The following is a 22501-nucleotide window of genomic DNA, read 5'->3' on the forward strand; positions in this document are numbered from 1 at the left end:
CCGACATCCCGCTCGGATAATCATCGCCATCCTCGTCGTCATCCGAGGACGTGTACTTTCTACACGCAGAGACCGCGTTTGCAGAAGAAATGACACGCTTTCGGCGCGGGTTCCGACGAATCGGACGCGCTAATTATCGAGCGTGGGTACTTTCCTCTCACGCGGCACCGTAGGGTAATTACGGTATAAGCCGAGCTGTAACTGGATTAATTTGCGCGAGAGATAAGAACGCGAAGCTTGTTAACATCTTGGTTGAGTTGAGAGCAAGCCGTGCACCGCTGTCGGAAAATTTATATTAGGCAGGATATGTATTTTATGACGTAATTTTTTAAATATAATTTATATCAAGTAATAAACGCGAAGAAAGTAAAATATGACTCTTTTAAATGTCATTTATGTATGTTTACGCTGAATGTCACAAGTATGCCGCGTTTATGTTCATATAAAAAATGTGTTTATACTGTTTTGCAGTGCATTCGTTTATATTAAAATTTTCATTTTTATATATATCTAAATATATATCTAAATATAAATTATATTACATCTAATAAAAATATCACTTTTATTTAAATTATAGGAAATTAAAAATTCCTAAAAGATTTTACAAAACAGATTCTATTTTTACGATATACAAATATTTAAAAAAATATTTAAAGAATTATAAGGAATTGACAAAAACACTTTCCACATGAAAGTTGTTACGAAGTAAAAATCGACTGCAGATTGATTGAAGAAACGGTATATAGAAGGAAGTGCGGTGAAACCCAGAACACAAACGTCGAACACGAACTTCGGCTTAATGAGACGTATTATATACACTTTGCGCTGCGAACGAACGGCGCGTTTTTCCGAATACATACATAAAATTTACGGTGCACCGACCGTCGTGCCATGGGAAAAAGCGCGGCGCGCCGATACGGGTATCGGCGGTAGAAACGGGGCAAGTCGCGTTCGCGTTCGCGCGAATTTATGGCAACCGGTTTGCGCGATCGACGGAGGAATGTCGGCTGTCGTTTGCGCCTGTCAACTCGCGCGAGAGAAAGAGACGCATCGTTGTCGTCGCTTCGTTCCCCGTGTCGCGCCTTCCCGACAATCCGTGGCACTTTTCAAAGAGAGACCGAGGAGAGAGAGAGAGAGACGATGCCTCGGAAAAACCGCAGATAATGATCGATATTTCCTCGAATGCTGGAGGGAAAATACGGTACCTTCGAGTCTCCATGAATCAGCTATCTCTATAGTAGGACAATTTAAGTTGTTCATCGTTAACCGTTCACTTGTGACTCGCATTCACGCTCAGGTATGCCAGGTATTATTATCCCGACAGAATGAGCGTATAATGTCAGATGGGTCTCGAAGGATCGGAATTTATTCATCCACGTCAAGAATATTGAAACGCCTTGATCCAGGAACATATGGCTGGCATAAAACGCGAACGAACAGTGTTGTTCACTTTTCCTTTTGCCTTTACGATTCCCGGTTACGATTCCAGAACGAAATTACGAAACTAAAATTACGAGAGATCTTATCATGGAGAAATGCGAGGAGTCTAATAAGTGGAATTATTTCAATTAAATTATTTTAATATACGTAAAACGATATACCGTATGCAGGTTGAATAAATTTTATAACTACTGTCAATCCTCTATTAGCGCACAATGTTACAAAAGTTCTCGGGTATTATTACTGACTACCGTGTGCCCTGCCAATGGTGTGACGACTGCGATATGCAGGTGCGACGTGGAACCGTGCCGCGCAGTCTGCCAGCACGGCGTTCTCCGCGGTTGCGTGTACCGAACCTGTTTCCAGGTTTTACGCACCGGCGAAGCCCACGCCGGCAACCCGGGTGCATACATGTATGTAATTACGTGTACCACCACTCCTTCCCCTGGCTGAACGCGTTCTGAATGCGAGAGAGCGTCCGTAACGTTTGGGCGGAAAGAAAAAGCGTCGCATAGGAAAAAGGGGAAACCGACGGAAAAGGGGCGGCCACGCGTAAAAAGAGAAGAAGATAGATCAGAGAAGGCAAGACACGATATAGAAAGGAAGAAAAACCGACAGACGGGGTGTAGAGAGAGGAAGAAAAGGAAGACGCAGAGGAAACACAGACTTAAAGTGGATAAAAGAAAATCAAGTGAAATAAGAAAACCATGTGCGGACGCAAAAAACTAAAACCGACAAAAGAAAAACGAGGAGAGAGGTTCGTGTGAGGAGAAATCTACGGTGATATGGAGGGAACGAAGTGAAGTAGGAGAATGGGGAGAAACTGAGAGACAGCGAAGCGCCAAGACGCAGAGAAAAAACGGGGGAAAAAGGGGGAGAGGCAGTTGGATAGATAGTATTTTATAACGACTTTCCTGCCCGGTAATTAACCGTTTGCCAATTAATGAGTCGGCCGCGAAATCCCTCACTATAACTCGGACTCTGCCTCCCTCTTTTTCGTCCGCGATACTCTCGCTTGCGCGAGCACATGCATGTAATCACGGCACGTGTGTCTGTGTCGCGGTAAAGGCTGCATAAAAGCTGGCCAACGCGCCGGCAAATAATTACTCTCAGCTCTCTTGTTGTCCTCCTGTATATTCGCGAGGATAGGACGTCGATGATACTTCTACGTGTCTCTCCTCTTCCTTCCATCCCTGTTCAGCATTAGCGTGCGCTCGTTTAACGTGATTGCAATTTTCGTGCTCCCCGTAAACGCGAGTTAACAAGCCAGCAATCAATTTAATTTGCCGCACTTTCTAAAAGTTTAGAAGTTTTGCTCATATCTGCTGTGTATGTATTAATAACTGAAAGATAGTAATGCATGATAGAATTTGATTAAATAAAGGATATATATTAAGTTGATATTAAATATATCCTTATTAAATTATTAAATTAATAATTCTACCTTATTAAATTAATTATTTTACCGTGACATTAATAACAATGCACTTTAAAAAGAGCTTCCCTTCATAAATGTTAATATGTGTTTGTATTGTGTCATGTCTATTTACGTTTACATGCCTTAAATTCAATTAAGATAACAGCAGTTTCAGCATAAAATAATATCGATTTAATAATTAATTCGGAAATTATGATTTTATTATAGAACATCAAGCCACACAAATCTTCTTAACACAACCTTATGATAAGCACAAATAGCTTGAGATACGCACCCTCTAAATGGCTCAATTTATTACCTTCATCAGTGCGAACGGCGTAGCTCCAGAGAAGCAGCAATTTTCAAGAACCAGATCGAAGTAGGGCACGAAAACATGGTCGATCGAGCACAATAATACGACCGCTGTTAAATCGACCCAATTGCCGCAAATTGCCACTTTCGTTGATTCGACAAACACAGGGATCGAGAGGCGCGCGCGCGCGCGAGAGAGATCTCATTTTCGGCGGTCACGGGCGCAGAGAGTGAAAGCTTTTATTAATAACAATTATAGGGAGGATCGAACGAAAACGACTCGGACCTCCGCCGGCGAGAGAGGAAAAGGGACCCGATCGTCTGACAGCGAAAGTCCGGATATCTACTACTCCTTTACACGAATTATTGTACGCCGCCACGCCGCGCCGCGTCGCGCCGCGCCGCTGCTACGTCGCTTTACCAAATTAAGTTACGCGCGACGCTCGCGTATAAATTATTCCTATAAAACGCATCAGTCATTCCTCCACTTTCTCCTGCCCGCGTACTTATATGCGTTACGCACGCGAAGATCCGGCCGTAAAGAAATTCTTTCGCATTTCCATAATCTTATGGAACTGACGCAAGCATATTCTAGTATCGTTTGAAAATTCGAAGTCACGCTATTGCGGCATTTCAGAGTATTGATCTTTCCCTCCGGGAAGATTTCATGCTGAAGAAATTTCCTCAGATTCTAGATTCATTACACAGCAAAGAAGAACGAGAATATTTCAACGTAAAACGGGAGGGACTATCGCACGCTCGTCTGTCGGGGAAAATAAAGACTACGGGAAAATGCGAAAATCGAACGAATCTATTCAATGCAATCGCGCGTGCAGTCGCGATGATTCCACGGCGGATTACGTTATTGTGGAGCGAGAGCTAGGAACCTCGTCACGACTCGTTCATTCAGTCACGGACAATGTTACGTGTCGCTTCCTCGTATCGATCAATCGCACGTTTCGCGAAGCACGTTTCGTACCAGAATCGTTTCGCGAGAACGTCAACGCCGGAGGGCCTCCGCTCCGCCTTTTGCTTTCGTAAGGCCTTCGATTCGGTAGATCATTACACTTCACGTGCGCACGTCTCATCGGGGCGGCTAGCTTTCACCCGGTAAAACGCATAAATACGTCGGTCAGTGCTTTCCATTCGGAGTGCAAGGTCGACGTCAGCCGAAAATTTTATTTAAAACGCCTTCTGGCCGGAGAGTTTAATTTTCGATGTTGTCGAGATAAAGAGAAGGAATATGAGGAAGCAATAAAGATACTCATCTTTATCTCAGAACATTATATATATGTTGAATTTTATGCGTTAAACCTGCTGCTTCTCTTAAATTTTTTACACACCGCAATTATACACGCACATACACGCGCGACTATACTATATTACATGACTAAAGAATACATGTGAAATCTTCTCTTGCAATTTTCTGAAAGAAGCAAAAAAATATCTTAATGCTTTAATGCTTTAAATTTGTATCATCTCATATTCCTACAACTTTCTCACCGCAAAGAAAACACATTACGTTAATTGCCACATCTTCATTATCACGAAATAGCCCAGGGATAATTTTAATGGTATGTCGGCACGTCACACCCAATTCTGGCATTTTGTAAACTGATCTTACCTAATGCGTTACGAGGACTATGTAAGCGTAATACTGGCCGCATGACGAAGGTGAGAGCAATTTAGCGGCCGCGGTCTAAAACGGGCGAATAAAATTACCTGGCTCGCGCGAGGATCAATGGGCCTTGGGCGCAAATCAGGTCAATGCGATAACAAAATAGTAAGACATAGGCAGAAAATAAACCGCCTTAGGAACTTGGCACTTTCCCCCACGGTGATATTGCACCGCGGTATTTTCTGCTCGGTATATTTCGATTAATCTCAATCCAGCGGCTATAAACACCTCCACAACGTTTCATTCACAGTTGGAGGTCGCGCGATCTAGCGACAATCATAACTATCGATTCAAAGTTTTACAGTCTTACAGTTCTGGAATTTAGTTTCTCATAATCTTTTTAGAATCTTAACATTTCGGAATCTGAAATTTCCTAAAAAAAGATTCTCTACTTGGAAATCTTCATATAAATATTCAGTTATTTTCACACAATCTGGAGTTTGCTTGTTTTGTAGCAAATAAGACACTAACGAGCGTAACACACTTTTATATTACAGTCTCGATATTTAAATTCAAGAATTATATTATCGCTTAAGAGTTTATTTTATATGAAAAATATTTACATTTCTTTGTGGATTAAAATCGTATGCATTTCGTTTAAAGCACGAAATGTTACACCGATCGTATTCGACGTATGCACAAAGCCCTCATACGATAATCTTTGCTCAAAAAGGCGACGAACCGACAATCGTCTAATCGATCTCGCAATACGAGTATCTTGCGAGTCACCGTGGCTACAAATTTGGCAAGACTTTCGCGCGTCAGCGGCGACCAGACGCTTCGCGTACATATCCGTTCGTACCAAACGCGTGTGCGCGTAAAACGCGCTTTCTCCCCATCTAAGGACATTTGCTTGAAAAATCCTTATGCCAGTTTACTCTGCGGTCCGTTTTGCGCACGGTCGCCACGCCAGATAAATTTTCTATTTATTAAACATACAACCGTGCGTAACGATCCGCGCTGGCTTCCGGTAAGAGCTCGCCACTTGTCGCAGTTGCTGCTGGCAAACACGCATATGCGTGAACCCTTTATGGGCATGAAAGTCGTCGATCATGCTCAGTACCGTAGTATCATCGATCGATTAATCCTGAAGTCCTTTTTAAATTTTAAATTAGCTACGGTAGATCCCAATGACACAAAATAATCCTTGCTTGGTAGGACATGTTATATATCGTGCAGAAACGAAGACTTTTAGGTAAAATGTTACAGATGTTGGAAAATATCTTAGAAATAAAATCAACACTTTTAAAAATATGTGCAGTTTTAGTAAAAACAGAGTTTTAAATATCGCAAGAAGACCGCAAATTTAAAATTTATTTCGAAATTATCGTTCAGCGTATCTGGGGTGTTGTGGTACGAATTGACCTCTCCGCCATTCGGAGCAACTCTTCCGAAAGTTAAATGTCTCCCTACAGAAGAATTGGCATACAGACGACCGGATAATAGCCCGCTTTCGGTTCGTCACGCGCGATAGAGCAAACTCCAAGGAGCTTATCGATGGATTGCAACCGGCCAATCGATCCATTATTCATTGCTGATCTCAAAACCGAGATCAATACGCGATACGATACACAAATCAATGTCGAAACTCAGCAGTCTACAAAGACACGATCGATATTTGCCATGATATCATCTCTTTTGTGGCATCGGCATACGTTTCTACACGTGTACAAATCCGAGCGATTCTCCTTTCGCGATCACACGGATAGATCCACCGCGATCTCGGTCGGGCCGAGCCGGATCATATAATTGATTTAGACTTTCGTCGAAATGCTTTTAACTCTGATTTGCGATGCGTGCTCCTTCACCCCAGAGTTACGGTAGTGAACGCTTCCTGCTCTCTCTCCCGAGAGCGGCCCAATAACACTCCCACTCGGTAATTCGCACAGATTGATCTTTACGATCACCGCGCCGGCCCGTAGATTCGCTGCGCTTATTTCGGATTAGCTGTATTTAATCTGCGTAGTACACGACGGTGGAGTCAAAATAACATGATTGTGGGTCATCGCACCCCGACCGCTCACGTACGACTGGGATCTTACCGATGTATGCGCCGCGTAAAGTAAAATTCGTACAAGAACACGAAGAGACGCAGAAACGCTTTTAAGTTATAATTCAACTAGCTATAGTTAGATAGATTTTTATCTCTCAAGCATCCGATTAATTAAAAGTAATATCGAACTATCTCCGAGTTGCAATAACGATAATATTTTCGCAGTAATAAATAACATGATAAATTTTATAGATTTTAAATCATTATATGTATTGGTATTTATTGCCAGACGTCGTTACGATACATTTAATTGCGTATCCAGCGTGCGCTTTCCAAAGTAATTAACTACGAATTTATTTCCGTCACGTGACAACTGTTGATTGCTATTCCGTTCATTTGTTCACTGTTCCACTCAGATAGTCGTAAGAACAGTACACACGGGTGCTTTCATCTAGTGCATAACAATGACCATATGTGTGAACGTGTCATAAAAGTCATAATATGTGACTCAAATGTCGATTTGTCATAGATTACGAAGCAAGAATATGAGAGTGGCTAACGTCTATAATCGTATAATATATACTCCTATACACTATTTTATCTACTTTTTTAATTTAATCTTCAAAATTTCATTATTAGCAAAGTGTTATCAATCGCATTATCACGCAACGTGCTATTTATCATTTATATCATTACATATAAACTCAACTCATTAAAATTTTTACCATTTTAATTATAAAACTGATATGTTAAATCAATGATAAACATTAATAATAGAGAAACCCACGCGCGACGTCAAAAAGAAAAATTGTAAAACGTGACATTTGAATCGTTTCCACCATGGAATTCTATAAGAAACATTTAAGTACCCTTGTCTCCTCTAACTGACCCCGGGCTCTAATCTGACATTTCCGTCTTGAGGTCTCCTCTAGATCTCATCGTCTATCGGGAAATTCTCAAGAGAACGCTCGAAGAGAGAAGATGCGACGAGAATTTCAAGGAAACCTTTAAAGATGGAAACTGCGAAGAAAAGAAAAATAAGTTTGCGGAGGAATAGGGCAAAAATAGCATAAAAGTAGCGGAATCGAAATTATTCCCGCAGCAAATCTCCTTACGAGAATTATGTAAAATGCGGAAGTCAATAGTATAATAAAATTGGGCCTAACTCCAATGAATTAATTGCACTCTCATTGAAATTCCTTGTCGCATCTCCGTGTATCCGCGCGTTTGCGCAACGCTTCCCGTACGTGCTCCGTAGTCGAGTAATTCAACGTATACTCACGCTTTTGCTGTGGCTCGTGCTGTGGTGCGTGTGATGCGTGTCGAGCTTCATATTGGCGCAACGATTAAGGGCGTGCAGACGCCGGAAAAGGCTCTGCAGCGAATCGGCCTCGAGGAAAGGGTGGTCCTTGGCTACGCCGGAAACGTCAATCGGAAACTGATAGTCTGAAACACGAAGACGGACGATCGTTAATTTTCGTTTCGCATACTCGATTATCGCGCACGAGATAGGATAAGGTATCGCGCTTACGCGCGCGTATTTGCGTAAACGAAAAAAGTACGTCGTAGCCGATATTTGATAATGTCAAAAACATTCGCCGTATCAGCCATTTGTTTGTTTGTTGCAACGGCACATTCAGGGTCGTTCGATTATCGAACGATGCTAAACGCGCACAGGTATTACGCCGTGAATAGACCAAATCCATGTCCATTTAGTCCGCGGGCATTAATCTCTTCGTGAATCCGAGAAGAGCTTATCACATGTTGATTGTGCCGTTGTCGCGCGGCTCCATTCTGCTTTTTTTTGTTTTTTTGTACAAAACGTTTAAATTCAAATAAATAACTTAAAACGTACGTTTTGTTTTTACGTGATTAGTATCTATTATGATATCCAACTGGATTTTACAATATCTAAAAAATGTTTCTCTATAATTATTAATATATAATAGTATTTTCCCATAAATTTAATAAATTATATAAAATAACACTTTTGTAATATTATACAGAAACATTTCTTTAACTATTTTTCTAATTGTGAGAAAAAATAAAGAAAATTATGTTTAAAAAATTGTAATTATGTAAAAAAATATATAAAATAATATACGAAAACTTTTAAATTCTATGTAGTTACGTTGCTATCCGTTGTTACGCACGAAAACTGTTAAATGTCGTAGTAATATGGCTTCAAAAAATACATGCCATAAATGCTATTATTAATACTGACGTCCGTTGAAGCTGTACAACGATCATTTAACAATTTTTGTTCGCAATAAAAATTGCGAAAGTTATTTCAGATTCTATATAGTTACATAATCCATTTTGCACGTAACAAAAAAGCTGTTACAATAACATTAAATTTTTGTGAATAGAATATCTCGGCGTTATTTTTTCTCATTTTCTACTACACTGGCAGTGGCAGTAAAAAAAAGATTCACTCTTAATGAAAATAAAAATCGCGATTTTCGATGGTGAATTTTGCTATCTCTCCAGAATTTCTTCGTAAATATGTCGCAGTAATCTCTCGTATAAGTTTGGAAGATTTCTGTCACGACTTGCGCAACGCTGGCCTAGATCTTCTGAACCAGATCTCGGCTCTACGATCTTTAACCGGGATTCCGGGATCTTTAACCCAGGATCGATTCGTCGAACCCCAAAGTAGAACGACTCTTCAATAAACACGGCGAGCGTTTCCATGGTATCGAACATTTTTCGGTGAAAAGTATAATATATATATTTGTTATATTAAAAATATTATTCTACCTGATTCATCTGTTCGCATAAAATGCCAAGGAGGGAGGGAGGGTGTTGCCATAATGTTCCATTACGGATATTAAAGTTTATCGCAAACAAGCTTGGTAATTAAAACAAATTCCGTTTACTGTGGGAACTATAAGCGCACGCGCATGTCAGCCACGTTTATTTTCACTTATTAAAGCGTAAAGATGATTAACGACTTCGAGCAGTCCCTGATGTTACTTGATAGCGGATAAATTAACCAGTTATCTGCTCTACGTACCGACGTTGTACACACTTCGCTTCCTCCTTCGGAATGCTTAAACGCGCATCCGTATTTTCCAATCGTTAACATTTCTTCACGCCGTGTACAGCTAGAAGTTTTTGCAATACCTTAGGTACTTCTCGAATACGATAAACGTGTCGTGTAACACCTATAAACCGCCCGTAGCAATTTCCACCTTAGGTTCACATTATCATTCACTGCATACTGATTTGACGCGTGTACCGAATGTAAAACATGCTATTGCAAAAACTCCCTATCGCTAGAAAATTTATTGAGCTTCTCGAAGTAGTATGAAAGTGTGAAATATATGTCGGGACTGCGATATGGCAGGCAGTCTTGCATTCTAATAAAGCCTGTCGACCGACGAGAATATAGGATGATGCTTGTGTCAATGTTATTCAATGAAGAATGATTTGATTCATTGCGCATTGCATATGTGCATATCTTTCGTTTCTTTATATCTTTCGCCATCTACGCGTCAAACGGTATACTTCCTAGCAACGAGATCGTTCGCTAAGGATTTTATGATGCTATCGGTAGATTCACGTTAATGAACGGCGCGCTTCCTGGATGTCCTAATTACAAACTAATCACGTTTTACTGGGAAATTCGCTGATCATGTACACACGGTGCTCGTCTGACGAATCAATTAGCGCGCGAACTTTCACTCGTCGACGCAATGACGTCGACATCAGCAAATACCGATTTGTTTGTCGCTAAAAACATGTTACTATTGACACATATTTAACAACAAGTCTCGCACATACTCGTCCACCTTTGTGGAAGATATTTCGCATTTTTCTTTTTCTCAATTTCTTCTCTTTCTCATTTTTCTCTTTCACATATATCTTCTTTACCAAGGTTAAGAAAAGGATCAGTTTCTTTTTTTTACAATGGCAACCCGTTGTCGTTCGCGAGACACAAAAATTCACTCCGCGAGCGACTTGATAAATTTATCCGGCGGCGCATCGGGCCAAGAATGGCGATGTGATCGATCGGATCACGTCCTTAATTTATCACGCCGATCGTCAGACACGACACCCACATTCGGTCGCGTCGCTGGAATTCCACGAAGGATCGGTCGAGGGGATCCTCCGCGCGGCCGGGGCCGGACACGACCCGCGGTAATATCCTTGCGAGATCGCGTGTGCGCGCGTGTGTGGGCCCCGTGTGTGTGTGTGTGTGTGTGTGTGTGTGTGTGCACGTGAGTCGCGTGATTCCCGTACGTGTTCGATGGGCATCGGTATCGGTATTTATATCGTGCCTTGCGCCGACCGACTCGGGTTCAACTGGGTCAATTAGCTACTATTCATAGTGCGCTTCGATCGCGAGAACTCGTCTGAGTTATGATCAATCGTGCACTTTGTAAGTGGTACCACGCACGTGTATACGTACGTATACGCCTAGGCACACACGCTCGTGCACGCATAAGTTTACACGCACGTGTACGTGTGCAAACTCGCGTTCGCCAGGCCTGCCGACGTATTAGAGCTGTCAGTTTAGAGCTGATAGTTTCGAAGCTGTTGCGATATATATACTCAAGTATATGACTGTAAATTAATAATATCTTTAAGACACAGCTATATAGATATTTACAAATTTTTGATAAGAGACTTTTCAAGGTAGTTTAACAAAATTTTTCTAAAATTTAAGAATACGGTTCATAAATCTTTTTCATTCTCATCATGAATACACGTATCATATAAGAAATAACAAAACAAATTTAAGTAATAATCATATTAATTATTCTAATATTATTTATTATATGATATTATTAATTACTCTCTTATTATTTAACAAATAAGTCTGTTTTCGACCTCTCCCAGGTTTCTTCGTGCATTCCATTCATACAATTCACGAGAATTATGAATGCAAGTCATCTTCTGTATTAAAGATATGTTCTGAACTAAAAATAGTCGCGCAATGACGACGTTGCCGCGGCGAAGAGAATGCATTTGTATGCTATGACAGTTTAGAATAAACTTTGTCGTTTACCAAGCTGCACCATTTCTTCTTCCCACATTTGGCATCTGGGTCGTTGCGGCGGTTACGTCGCGTCGCTCAGAGGCTGCGGCAGTGGACCGAGCTGTACGCGGTCCGTGCACGCACAAATTAAATTCAAGTTTTATAAAGTCGCCGCATGTCTCCTACGCGCACCGCAAAAAGTGAAAGTCCCATGCCGCCTCGTAAATCCCTCTCACGCCTAGTATCCTAATTGCTCGCGCCAGCGTTATGTAATTATCGATAGCACTGCGGTTGTAGTACCGCTGTTAGTATTAGGTAATTGAAGTGAATGTGTTGATATAATACGATAAATATCGAGCGATCGATCGTCCTTAACCCTTAATAAACGTGTCAGTGTAAATGCTTACAGTCACGCAATACGTCTCCTTTTCTCACGTAATATTCTTATTGAAGAAATTTCAGATCAAGTGTGCCGAAGCGCTTCAAGTTTCGCATCGAAATGTTTCAATAAAATGTCATTTTATGATGTTAACAATAATTTTAAAAATAATCTTATGATTTCAACATGTGTCGCGATATTTCTCTTCTATCTAATTATGTTAAAAGAAAAAAATTGTTATGACCAGCCCAGCGCCAACGAACCTATATAGTGGTTTGGATAGTAACCGTTGTTCGGCCAGATGCTTTCGTACACGCGAGGGGGACATCAGCTGTTCGCGTCGCGAATTCTTCGGGGGCGTAAATGTGACTTTGCAGTTAGGACGGCCCGCCGGCTGGCCGGTTCCGTGCCATTCCTCTTCCCGCTTTTGGCATGTGGGTCGCCGCATCGCGCATCGCAATGTCTCCTGTCCGGCTGCATTGCGCCGCGACATGTTTATGAGAGTCTCGACTCTCGAGCAACGGTCAGCTCCACTGACTCACCGTACGAAACCTAACGTCGTTCGAGAATCACGTTTCTAACAAGTAAAATACGCAGGCGTGTACACACAGAATATACACGTATACATCACGCACAACGGCTAAGGCCGACAAATCAAATGGGAGGCGCGGGAGCGCGTTCGCCGGTATTAATTTATCACGATGATTAAACGGCCCCGAGTCTGCCCTGAGAATTAAGGCTGCATTTCGACCCCCTTAGCGAGGTGCTCCGCCCTGGAATCGACGCGATTCTCGAGCGTGCGGTTTAAAACTTTTCTAACAGTGCCTTCTTTTTCGTTTCCGAACACCTAATTAAAGGCATCGCGGATTATCGATGAGCTGCGGCGTCGGATTTTATGGAGGAAAATTTGTCGAGAACTTCGGCAAGCTAATCGTTACTTCTCGCACGGCTAAGTGTGTCGCGAATTTATTGTTAGTAATAATGAAAGAATTGTTAACTTGGAAACATTTTAATCATGACTCGCAGCTGCGTCGTGGTGTGAATAAATCGCGAATAAATGCGCATGTTACATGAAAAATTGGATTTTGTTCGTATCGTGCAGAACAGATCGGAACTATTAATAAAAAATTTGAATAAGTATAACATTATAACACATTCGAATTCGATTCTCAATTATCTTAGCAATTAATTCAAGACATTCTTTTCAGGTATGTAACTAACGATTTTAGAATAATTTCAAACATTAATATTTGAATTACAGAAAAGATCAGCGCCAAATATAGCTATGGCGAGTTATGCGAATATGTATGGGAGTAAACAAAGAATGGGCCAGATAAAAATAATCTGAGGTAGCCGCGCCGTATTATCTGTGCAAACTCAGAAATTCCTGGCGCTATGCGTCAGCGGCAGAAGAATGTCAACCCTTGACACTGCCTCGTGCCCGTCGCTCGTGACACTTGCTTCCGCGAGGGTTGCGAAGACGCCAACGAGACGCGACGATATCTTAAGGTGGGTCCAGACATGTATCGTCTCATAATTACGAAATCGATGATAAATCCGTCGCGACGAACGCGGAGTAAACAATCGGACGCATGCAGACGAGCGCACGAGCGAGCGCTTAAACGCGCGCAATTGCGCCATCGCGGCTCGATCGTACCAAAAAAAATTATTGCGTCTCACGATCGTGATACACGAACGTCACGCGATCATATTCGCGAATACGATTTGTTTACGCCTAATCACCCGCTGGGTGAAACGATATACCGGCCGTGCTATTCTTTTGCGAAATTTGATTTCTCCGCCAGCGCAGCGAATTTCTGACACAATGGCGTAAATATGTTTATCCGTGCACAGCGCAGCGCACGCATTAAACTGCGTATTTAAGTGCGTCAAGTATCTTTTCGCAAACTGCGACGGTATTCGCGAAACTGCGACTGCAAATAAATTCAGCAGTATTTTCAGTTAAATTGTCGAGTAAAAATTCGCTAGAATAATACGGCGTCGAGAATTGTGATTATCAAGTATAACCAAATCTTGTGGGCGTTGGATTGTATTTTGCGTTGCACTTTAATGCGGTAGTTTAATTTCATTTCACTGCGGAGAAGGTTATTAAAATAATTGCGAGTGAGTTATCGAGTGGTACTCTAGCGGAATTGCGAAGCTTCATCGAAAATTCATCAATTATATTGTAACATTATTATGAGGGTCGCATCCATCGTTTGCGGAGATATTAGATTTGTGAATGTCATTATGCGACATTGTGTGTCAAATGCCATTGTAGAACGTCGTACTGTTTATCGTGAAAACATCGCTTTTCCATAAATGTCATTTCATTTCCGCTAGGCATCAAATAACTACCATCACTCAATCAAATTACAAAATAAAAAATTAAAAACTGCACAGTGATGATCAAATACATTTGCATAAAATAAATCAAAATTTTCTTCTATTTATTACTGCTAAAATATCGTAATAAAAAAAATATATAGAAATAAATATATAGAAATATATAGAAATACTATATAAATGTTCAAAAGCATAACTAAAAATTAATAATGATTAATTTTGTCATTGATAATTATTAATTTTTATGTCATATAGTTTTCAGACATTCTATTTAACCGTTAATTTTTACAGAAATTATATTTTTATTAAAATAGATCTGCTCAGATATCTCTCTTTGTTGCATTATTGCTCTAAAAATATCTTATAAATATTTTCTCTCCAATCTTTCGTTTAATTATTTTTAGTTTGAACCCGCACGATAGTTCGTGATTAAGCTGCGGTTTAACCTCAGAATTCCACCTTGCCTCCGATAAAATAACTTTTCCCACGATCACGACGATGTCACATTTAAAACTGGATCCGTGTAGCAGTATCGAAGTGTCCGCCGTGAATTTTGATATGCGTTTACGTAATAGTCGGGGTGCTCGAAACGCGCGGACATTATATCGGCATATGGAAGGATCTCCATCGCAGGATCGTCGATGTCGATACTAAACGAAGGACGAGCGTTTTTATTCGCAACCGGACTATAATTACGCCCACGTACCGCAGCGGTATGACATAAGATTGTCCTTTTAGATACGGGTGACTTCACTCGCGATTATTGCGCCGCGAGCAAACTAATTATCGTGATTTTTGCGCGGCTCGCCGCGGCAAGATGATACGGATCGATGGGCGTTCACTCCTACGTGAAAATACGAGCGCGCGCAGACTATTTTCCGCGATTTTTCCAACGCAGTGCTTTTTTAATCAGACGCGCACAACGTATGCAGTGTGCGACAAATGCAGTGCTGTTCTCATGACTCATTGTCGCATTTTTTCAGTTTTATTCAGTTTATTTTTTTTTTTCAGAATTATTAATATAAAACGAGTTTGATTACTATAATAATTATGGCATATTGGTCCAAAATACCGTACGTTTTAATTCTACAATAAGCATCTTGATCTTGATCATATTTTTATTTAAATATATCCATAGTAACTGATATATAACAGCATACGTGCAAACTTGAAAATTTAAATACGTGCTATTAAAAAAGAAGCAATAATATAGCTTTTCAAATAAAGCTTAAATAGCCATACAAATACACCTGAGAAAAAGTATAAGCAATATACAATTTGCATAAAATCGTAATAATAACGACGAATATACTCGCGTTCGCGCGAAGTGACTAACGGGGATCTAAGAGAACATTTTATCCCGTCAAAAGGTCCCGTTTGCGAAATTCATGGGATTTTACCGTTTAAGCCGGAGTTATTGCAAAATTTTCAATTCCCGGCCGGCGCGGTGCGGCGATCCCGGCTCGGGAATGTTGCGACATTATTTTGCCCGATGGAGCGTGTAGCGCTCGACGCGGGAACAAAATGTCGAGCACACACCGAGAGCCGAGATAAGATAAAGGCTATAAACCGCGCGTTCTCGTAGACGAAATAAATCGCAAAAGGTGTAAATCAGGCGATCGTGAGACTGTTTGTTCGATTAACGCGCGCTCCGGGGCCTCCCCCTGTTTACCTTTCATGTCTCCGTTGGGGCACCGTCGGCACATCCGTGACCGCGCTGAGCGACGAATTCCTCCTCTCCACGGCAACGGCGAAATGTCCCTTCTCGCTGTCACACGAACGTGAGGAATCCGACGCGACTCATGGCTACCAGCCAACTCCTAATCTCTCACCCACACAATCATGGTAGCGCGATCGATCGATCGCGCCGCGGACGTGCGGACTACCAGGCGCCTCTAATTACGCGATCTACGCCCAGATCCGGAGATCGATCTTGATCGTCCCCCGCCACCGAAGACTCTGCTTTCGCACGTCAAAATCCCACGGATGATCGGTGAATCGCACGTAGAGAGCACGCAGTTTTACGGAGAACTGTTGACACGTCGGAGCAATAAAGCGGAATGTTATTGACTCTCGGTGATCATGACAAATTGACAGATTCGCGCGTGTCAATATTTTTGCGCCGCGTCGAACTTTATCGATCGCGACTCGGCTGGTCGTCTTCGGTCAACGACACCCGTCATGCGCGCGATTAGAAACAAGAGCATCAACACCGTACACACTGTATTTATTTCAAGTTTGTATCTCGTCCGAGTTATGTCTAGTTAAGTATCATCAATCAGCTATTCAAAAATGATCCATTCGTACTTGTCGCTCAGCGTTATGAATCATCTTTTCGAAAAATGTCATAAACTCTCGCACGCTTCCACAATTTTTCCACTATCGTCGCGTTCCCACGACATTCAAAGTCCTTTTCAATCACCGTTCATAAAGTGCTATCGATGATGCTACTGCACTTGCGGGCATCGATCGGGCCACTAGTCTTCCGCCTCGACGTGGCACCGGGATGTTTTATTTCGCAAAGTCTTGTCCCGTTCGCACCCTGGGTCACGAATAAAAGCGCGTGCGATTTGGCGCGCGTGAAACGCACGCAACTCGGAGTGCCATGCGATTCGGAGCAACGAGCGATGAATGACGAGCGATTCGTGCACGAGCAATCGTAATTCGGAGCGAACGTAGTGACTCTTTAGCCGGTCGGCTCTGAACTAGCGGTCGTCGGCGCGTAGCAGCGATATAGAAGAGAGGCTCGGCACACGAAGAACAACTCTACCAAGCGTGCGGCTGAGAGAGGGAAGAGGTCGGTGGAGAAGCAGAGGAAGAGGTGGCGAAAGAGAGAGAAAGAGAGAAAGATGGAGAGAGAGAGAGAGAGAAAGAGAGAAGAAGTCGTACCCGAGGGGCAGCTGGTCCCAGAAGAGGGGAAGAGTCGAACGTACGAATGCACGAAGAAGAGCGTGTGCACGGTGAGAGGCACGAGTGTCCGTACGAGAAGGGGAACGAGAGGAACGGTAACGGGGAGAGATGCAACCGATGCATTTCACGGGTGCATGCCCTGCACTCGACTTCGCTACGCGCGGCCGGGTAGTACGAGAATAAGACGGATACCCCCGGATGCATGATGCAGTGACCGATGTCGCGTTGTCGCGGCATTGCATCAGATGATGCTTTATTGTCGCTTCCATTATATACTTTGTAAATTCATTTCAATACGTTTATGCAGTATATCTTCGTTAAAATTTAACATTTCCTTCACTATAAAATTTGTAATATTACATAGAAGAGCTTTACAACACTGTTAAATTCGAAGTGTCAAATTATACTCAATTTGAATAGTTTTTAGCCATTCTTATAGATCGTCACTGCTACTCAATATGTCATTAATTTAACTAAACCAATGGAGTTAAAATAATACTATTTTGTACCTTGAGTTTAATAACATGTTATTTTTAACTACCATGTGCGTCAAAATTTAATAAAATAATAAATTTTGACGCACATGGTAGTTAAAAATAACATGTTATTTAACTTAAGGTATTGATTTAAATTTCAACCTTTAATATTTAACAGTTTAATATTTGACAGTATAAAAACAACAGTGGCTGTTTGGGGTAGACAAAAAAATACCAAACGAAGAATTTTGCTGACTCGAGAGAAAATTTAAAAAATATTTTTGAACACATTAAAAATATCCTAGTTATAATTTGTTAATAAAAAATATATGCATCAAACCCGAATAAATCTGAAAAATAATGGACAATAGAATTATTTAAAAAATGCTTGTTATTTTTATCTTCATATTAAATAAAAATCTCTCGTAATACGTAACTAAGCTAATAAATTGTAATCTTTGAAAGAGAAGCGAGTGACGTATAAATAACGCAATATCTCCGAATACAAAGCAAATGCGGGAAAATCCCCTAACGTCGAAAGCTAAAAGGGGTGACAAGCCTGAATGCGCGTGGCTTACGATCGCCCGAAATACACGTCTAATTTTCGCGCCGCAACACAGCATCTTTCAGCGTTGCTAACGCCCGCAGAAAACAAATGCGAAGAAAAGGTTCCTGTACCGAGAAAGATCTGAGACGATCGTTGTGTTTCTCTAAAGCGCGTTTACTGGGTCACGCGAGATTCCGAAAAAGATTTCTCCAGACCGTCGCTATCCGCGAGATTTGACGTCTCTCGTAACGGATCTTCGAAGACGTGCGTCAACAGTATAAATTATATTTGATATAGCTTCGCAATTCTGCGTATTACGAACCCTGGTGTAGCGTGCGGAAAAAAAAACTGGTGCCAAGAGCCATTTCAACAAAATGACGAACAGCCGCCGCGCAACACTCTAAACATCCATCTTGCGGGATGAATTAAATCGCTTTTCCTCGCGTTTATTGCGCGGGGGATAATTTAACTTTCTTCCCAGCGTATATTATAAACAGTGCTTATTTGAATAATCGCTAGCGATGCCATTGTCCATTGTCACGAGTAAACCCGGGCGACCTTAATGCGCGTGAAGGCATGCGTCAGCGTCGCGCGTAAATTCGCTAACATCCACGAGTGAAACGAGGCGACGCCGAACGGCTTAACTCGCGACGATACAGGTAAGATGCATGTATAGCTTCCCCGATGTATTTCGCGTGCTCGTTACGTGGAAACTCATTGCTAATTCAATCGGTGTCCGAGGAAGCGGACGATCGCGACGGTGCTGAAGCGTCGCCGATCGTGTCCGCGCGAATTTCTCGCTCCATCGGGCCCGGGAGCGATCGGGAGCCGGGCCGCGAAGACAGATACCGACCGCGTGGAAAGTGCAACACACATTCGCGCATCCCTTCTCATCTACCGAGGGATCCGAGACTATTTGCGGCCCACCAACGACGACGGAGGCGCCTTTCGTGGAAGGCGACGTGGTCGGCGTTTTCTTGCCCGTAGAAACTGTGTCTTCGTGTCATCTGTCCGCTTCTACGTTTCCACTTCTCGCGAGCATTCGGAGTTTACGTTTCGTTTTCTTGGTGCGCGGAGATATACGCGGGAATGAGCCTGGCGGAAGACGCCAGCGAGACAGAGGGAAAGAGAGAGATCTCGGAAGCGCGGTTTAGCGAGAATTTCCATTCTATTACTGGAGAACGCCGGGAAAATGGATGCGCCGGCGACGTGTATTATTTCGCGTGTCGCGATAGTTTTAGTCGGGATTATTTATACGGGCTATGCCTGGCGTAATCAGAACTCGGCGAGTGCGTATATCCTTTTAAGTTCCTGAACGATCTGGAGTTCGATTTCCATACTTTACAAATTCAAACTTATATGAACGCGTCGGAGATATTCTCGAACAAACCTTTTTCTTTTACGTATAAAAATACACAAAGCTTCAAAATCCACTACGTTATGTATTGAAAAATGTATATTACGTATTAAAGAAGCAAGAAATCAAGATTTACTTCACATGATTTTTTTTGTTCTACAACGTTTTTGTCGTGTCATAATTTTCAAACGTTCAATTGAGTAAAACTAGAGTTTCTTCAATACGAGTTCTCACAGTCTCTCTTATCGCGACGCGTATCCGCGCATCAGATACGTGCATCGGCGTTTTGCGTCAGCGGCGGAATCAATTCCGTCCGCGTACGCGACCGAGGTTAATCGCCCCGCGTATTTTGTCAGCCGCGCGCGCTCAAAGACGCTGCGGCGCGGCGCTCCTGTCACGCGGAAAATCTATCCCCGCGAATCTCCCGGCCCACCTACGAAGATCCGAGTAACAAAGACGGAAATTCGTGGAAGCGCTGGCTACTGTGCGCGCACGCACTTAAGCCTACCAGTCCTTTGTGACCCCCTCTCTTTTACCCGCCCCGGCTATATTCATCGATTCCATTAAAACAGTGATTTCGCCTCTCATCGTCATCGCGAATCTTTGTGCTCGGCGTAAGAGAGAGGAGGCGACGCACGCGGGTTTATCCAGGTGCCACGCGGTACAGCGCGCTGGCCACACTCTCCAAAGTTGGCTCGCCCCCAACAGATGTGTCAAAGACCCCTTTGCTTTCGGCGGGATCTATGCAGGCAACCCCGCGGGACTATTCCTGGCGCGCCGCCAAAACCTTAGATGGCCGATTCGCGGGATTCGCAGATCCATTAGGACACGGACGTCGATCTAAGGATCCGGTGTTCACGCGTCTCTGTTCAAAATTCTTAGACTAGAGCTAATGTACGAAAAAGAAACACACCTCGCTCATAGATCGCGTCTTAGTACACAAATTTATTCTACGCGATTCCTCCGAATAAAGCTGCTCTATCGCATCGGAGTTAATTACATTTGTCTCGCGGGCATTATTACGTTTGATTCGTTTATCGATGCAAGTTATACAAGCATATATGTAACATGCATTTAACATGAGATATCACATTATATATACATATTTGATAACTCTATCTGTCTTATGTTTGTTCACTTAACAGCCTTGCGAAACCGACGGAAATTACTTTAAATATTGTGTACGATACACGACTTTATATCATACATTCTGTAAATGTGCTTATCAATCGAATCAATTAAGAGATCTGGAATCGCCATCGGAATTTATTTCGGGAAATGTCTGAGTAGGAAATGACATTATCAAAGACGGTGATCTAAGCAGACGCACTTACGTAATTACGTTATCGGACGCCAGACGGGCTGACAGCCGTCCGTCGAGCGCGAAATCGGCTTCCCTGTCTCGAGAATACACGATGGCACGCCTCAAATAGCCGTCGGGGCGCACATCTTTGGCCCGCGGCTTCCCGAAAATACACGCGGGTAAATTATATCCTTCCCGGTAGAATCGGGCAGTTACCAACGCGTCGGAGCTATCGCGTCTTCCACGACGCTTGCCTTCGTCGTACGTCGCGGACTCGAGAGCGCCGCGGTTGCGGGGCACCGAGGGGAGACCCCGCCGCGAGACGCGATCGGAGCTTCGGTACGCAGCGACGGTGGTATCCCGCGAATTCCAGGCGCGGAAATACCTGCTCCGAAGCGATTTCCTAGCTTCGGCCATCTACGGATTTGGCAGCACTCCAGGCTATTGCTCCCTGAAAAACGGAGGGAGGGGACTAGCTTTACGGAGAACCTCGCCGAACGTTCCATCGCGCCTGTGTCAGCTAGAATTAGTGTGCGTCCGTAAGACGAGTCGAGACGAGTCAGATGAGTCAGGCGAAATCTTTAATCAGGATGAGTTATTTCTCGGGTTAACCCCCTCCCCCCCCCCTCTGCTTGAACCTCGCCGACGAAATTGCAACGGCGCTCGCGCTGGTAATCCAGTCGCCAGTCTAATTGCTAAAATTGCACAGTCTCTCACAGATGACAGCGAATTATTCAGTTTTATTTCTGGGGTCAATAATCCGCATTCATATCCGGCATTTAGCCGGAATGTGACTGCCTACGATTCCGAGTATTATTTCCTATATGAAGATCGCGTACAACGCTATCTCGGATTAAACTAAATGCGGGCCAACGTCCGCGGAATTGAATTCAAACGCGAGCGAAATTATATAGCATGAGCGCGCGAGCGGTAATTCGCGCGAATGCGCGCATGATTTGTAAACGTTCTACAATTGTATGGAATCATTAATAACGTATCTTTCCAGAAATGTAATTAGAAAAATTGAAGTGTCTCTCGGTATTTATGAACAGGCAAACAAGTGTACAAGCAGAAAGTCTCTCTCTGTTGTGCATTTTAGAATTAATGACAGAAGCGGCAACGCGACACGGCGAGAAACACCAGATAATCCTGCCCACACTGTTAATACTCTTTTGTCCGCGAGGGGTCTTCGCACGGGCGAAGGTTTCCCGAGGGGTGGTTTACATTAATCCGGTTTGCGGAGTAATTCGTTACGACGAATATAGAGGTGTGGCTGGTCGCGCGCGCCACGGCGTCTCCCGAGTCTCGTATAGAGCCGTCCTTCTCAGTATATTTAAGCGCCGCGAGTTTTTTCATTTT

At 42.8% G+C, this 22501-nt stretch overlaps 1 protein-coding gene across 2 annotated transcripts in view; it reads right to left on the minus strand.

The window, feature by feature from the left end:
- Cv-c (crossveinless c) overlaps positions 1-17261 on the minus strand; it is a 32712-nt gene extending 15451 nt beyond the window's left edge. The window contains exons 1-2 of one of the 2 annotated variants that reach the window (XM_071716879.1): positions 16222-17261; positions 8123-8286 (exon numbers count right to left, since the gene is read on the minus strand). In XM_071716879.1, the coding sequence (XP_071572980.1) occupies positions 8123-8286; positions 16222-16255 (198 nt within the window). In that variant the 5' untranslated portion in view covers positions 16256-17261. The remainder of the gene's footprint in view (positions 1-8122; positions 8287-16221) is intronic. The other variant, XM_071716880.1, reaches the window with a different exon arrangement.
- Positions 17262-22501: the final 5240 nt, after the last annotated feature.

The sequence above is a fragment of the Temnothorax nylanderi genome, unplaced genomic scaffold (genome assembly GCF_030848795.1).
Source record: "Temnothorax nylanderi isolate EJ_2023f unplaced genomic scaffold, tnyl_v1.0 TNYL_tig0195_pilon, whole genome shotgun sequence".
Classification (NCBI taxonomy): Eukaryota; Metazoa; Arthropoda; class Insecta; order Hymenoptera; family Formicidae; genus Temnothorax; species Temnothorax nylanderi.